This window comes from Aplysia californica, unplaced genomic scaffold (assembly GCF_000002075.1).
Source record: "Aplysia californica isolate F4 #8 unplaced genomic scaffold, AplCal3.0 scaffold00196, whole genome shotgun sequence".
NCBI classification, from domain to species: domain Eukaryota; kingdom Metazoa; phylum Mollusca; class Gastropoda; order Aplysiida; family Aplysiidae; genus Aplysia; species Aplysia californica.
Genome location: NW_004797466.1, coordinates 998,548 through 1,002,041, shown reverse-complemented (window position 1 = coordinate 1,002,041; position 3,494 = coordinate 998,548). Strand labels below are relative to the sequence as shown.

The 3,494-nt window shown below is 40.3% G+C and overlaps 1 protein-coding gene across 1 annotated transcript in view; it reads left to right on the top strand.

The window, feature by feature from the left end:
- The window catches only part of LOC101850650 (extended synaptotagmin-2), a gene marked incomplete in the record, with an annotated part of 53,555 nt that extends 50,805 nt beyond the window's left edge, over window positions 1–2,750 (top strand). Inside the window, 1 exon segment of the mRNA XM_013082863.2 lies at window positions 794–2,750. Coding sequence (XP_012938317.1) covers window positions 794–851 — 58 coding nt within the window.
- Between the last annotated feature and the right edge of the window lie 744 nt (window positions 2,751–3,494).

The window sequence follows — 3,494 nt, the reverse complement described above, 5'->3', positions numbered from 1 at the left end:
CAGTATATGTCACCGGGTGTGTCAGTGTATGTCTCTGGGTGGTCAGTATATGTCACTGGGTGTGTCAGTGTATGTCACTGGGTGTGTCAGTATATGTCACTGGGTGGTCAGTATATGTCACTGGGTGGTCAGTATATGTCACCGGGTGTGTCAGTGTATGTCTCTGGGTGGTCAGTATATGTCACTGGGTGTGTCAGTGTATGTCTCTGGAAGGTCAGTGTAAATCACTGGGTGTGTCAGTATATGTCACTGGGTGGTCAGTATATGTCACTGGGTGGTCAGTATATGTCACCGGGTGTGTCAGTGTATGTCTCTGGGTGGTCAGTATATGTCACTGGGTGTGTCAGTGTATGTCTCTGGGAGGTCAGTGTAAGTCGCTGGGTGTGTCAGTGTATGTCTCTGGGGGGTCAGTGTAAGTCGCTGGGTGTGTCAGTGTATGTCTCTGGGAGGTCAGTGTAAGTCGCTGGGTGTGTCACTAAAAATGCCAATTTCTTTGATTGCATTATTTTGACGAGCGTCTGATTTCACCACGATGTCTCACATATGTCTGCTGTTATCGCTTTTTTTTAAACTTTCTGTAAGAATTTTACCGTACTTGCAACACAGTCTTGTCATATCAGTGCAAAAAATTAAGTCACGTAGTGCTGAAGATTAGAGTTGGTACTAGAAAGTAACATACAAAGGAAAGAAAGGGGAGAGATGAGAACAACAGGTGTTTGGTAGGAAAGAATGAGCAAACCACACCAGAGCACCCGCCAGCCAACCACCTACTTTCTGTTTGTCTCTGCCGCAGGTTTGACTTGGCGCCGGAGGAGAGGGTCAAGGCTGTGTCTTTCGAGACGGAGATCTGAGCTCTGCGACAGCTGTGACGAACAACCGATGGGCCGAGAGCTTGCCCCTTCGGTAGCCATCGGGTTCACCGCTGTTGTTCCAGTGGATGTTGGTAGATCTACGTTATACAGAGACACCAGACACAAAAGTTCTGTGGACCAGTCGCCTCCCCTCTCATCCTCATTGTCGAAGTGCCCATCTTTGGCACTTCGAAAAACCGCGAATGATTTTTGTAAACGACAAACTTGTTATTTTATTAGGCCAAGCAACAACAAAAAAAGTATTTGTTTTCTTTGTTTTGTTTTTTTTTTAGCTTAAAAAAGACGGGGTTTTTTCCCATATTATATCTAGTTTTGTTTGGAATGGAACGTGGACAAAGATTTTCTCTAATTTCTGATCGAAATTTTAATAACGAGTACAGACTTTTTCTCTCCTGGACAAAATCGGAGAAAGCTGATGGACCTATAATTAATCATATGTCGTGTGAATTGTTTTACTTGTATGCACCAGTATAGCGCCACACAGCTGCTCAAATGTACTGAGCCCATATTTTTTTAGAAGTTTGTTTTTTTTTAACCTTTTTCTAAATCTGTGACATCGGTTGCATGAGTTCGAGAAATGTTTTTATTGTAAAACTTCAATACTAAATGTTGAAAAAAAGCAAGAAAAAATACAGAATTAGGTACAGTTGTTAAAAGAATGAAACAGTTTTTTTTCTCTCTATTGGAAAATTTTGCTGTCTGGGCACAGAACATTTGAACAGCTTGCTGACCATATGTATTTTATTTCTCTTTTTATTTTCCTGAACTATTTATTCTTCTGTCTATCCATGTGGTTTGAGCTGAGCTAGCCTTTGAGGATAGTCTCTCTCAGATTTCTCAGAGTCCAAAGAAACGCATGCTGTGCAGTTTGTTGCACTTACGTGGTGAGTGCTAGTTAGAGTACCGTGTTGGGCAGAACTTTCTGTCTCTCCAAAATTTGAGAAGATGATGAAGCTTTTGATATGTCAAAATTGAAAAAAAAACGTTTGAGATCTTAAAGATTTATTCAAAAAATGATTGATATCACAAAGAGGAAACTTTCATGTAGCAGAGATGGACAAACTTTTGGTGTCGCAGAAATGAAACTGTCGAGGAAACGTTTATTCTTGTCAATCGAGGAAGTCCCTTGCCTGAATCTGTGATAATTCACTGCTGACGATAACATTTTTACGTGTAAGAAAGATAGTTCTTGTTTGTAGAGCTCGTAATTTATTTGTAACTCATTCAGGACATAATTTTTTTTCTCCAGCAGTTGAAACTATTGGTTGTAATTTATTTGAAACCTCGCAAATCATTTTGCGGATATGGAGATAGAACGGCTTTTACAGATGGTGTAGTAAGCGCTGTTGTGGCAGTTCTATATCATTGGACAGGTAATTGAGTGTTGGATGATCACTGATGTTGCGAAAGAATATAGAATAGAAATAACGAAACAGACTTTGGACCCTGTTCAAAGCGCCGGTATATCGGTGAAACCTCCAAATGCGTTCCCCGGAAGTTACCGATATATCGGCGCTACGTCTGAGAGGAGGTAAAGTGTTTGTTTTACTACCGATATATTGTCGACTTGACAAGAAAACTTAGTTTTTGTACATGTTTTTTTTCTTATTCTAAACAACATAATTTGTGTGGAGAGCTCTCATACTTGAGTTTACAGTCTGTTAAGTTATTCACCCTTTCATCTTGTACATTTTGTTGGCGTAAGTTTTAGAATTCGGCACATCTACTGACGAGACGCTGCAGTTTTGTTTTGTTGTTTTTTTTACTTATTTTTCTCATTTATGATAACGAACTACTTGCCTGTGCGACAAGTTACTTACCGTATCCTCAAACATCAATTCTTCATATTTGTTTTTTTTTTAACATATTGGCGGGAAATGAAAGCTTATAGCTGTTCCACATGGTAGCGCTGGCCTTTCTCTTTGACCTTTTCCCTCGGTAACCTTGACGCGTGTCAATGTTTATAGAGTTGTGTGCACTTAGTGCTGGATCATCTCACCTTGTTGCTGCCGTTGTTGCTGTTGTTGTTGTTGCTGTTGCTGTTGTTGCTGCTGCTGTAGTAGTAGTTGTGGTGCTTGTTCTGCTTGCCTTTGAGCCAGCACCACTACCGGACAAATTGCCTCGTAGTTGCTTCATGTAGTGGCGGCTTTTTACTTTTGATAATAGCCATCTTTTACCTTGATAGAGAAATATATAATATATATGTATATGTATACACACACAGACAGGCGTATTTCACAGACATATCTCTTGGCCGGCTGACTTGTGCTGGGCTTACGACATCGGAGCAGCTGACCAACAATATATATATATATATATATGTAATATATACAGTACAGCCTCTCAATAACGACATCGTCGAGACCGAAAAAAAATGTTGCTTTACAGAGTTGTCGTTATAAAGAGGCAACCAAAAATACTACAATTGATATATATAGAAAAAAATTGGGACCTGGGCACCATGCTGCTATACAGAGGATGTCGTTACATGGAAGGTCGTTATTGTATAGAGAGGCTGCACTGTATATATATAGGTCCTTTGAGTCGAGTGGAAAATGTCGGAGTACTGTGGGAATTACTCCAGTGCTTTTCTCCCTTCCCCTTGAGGGCTTTTAGTTGAAG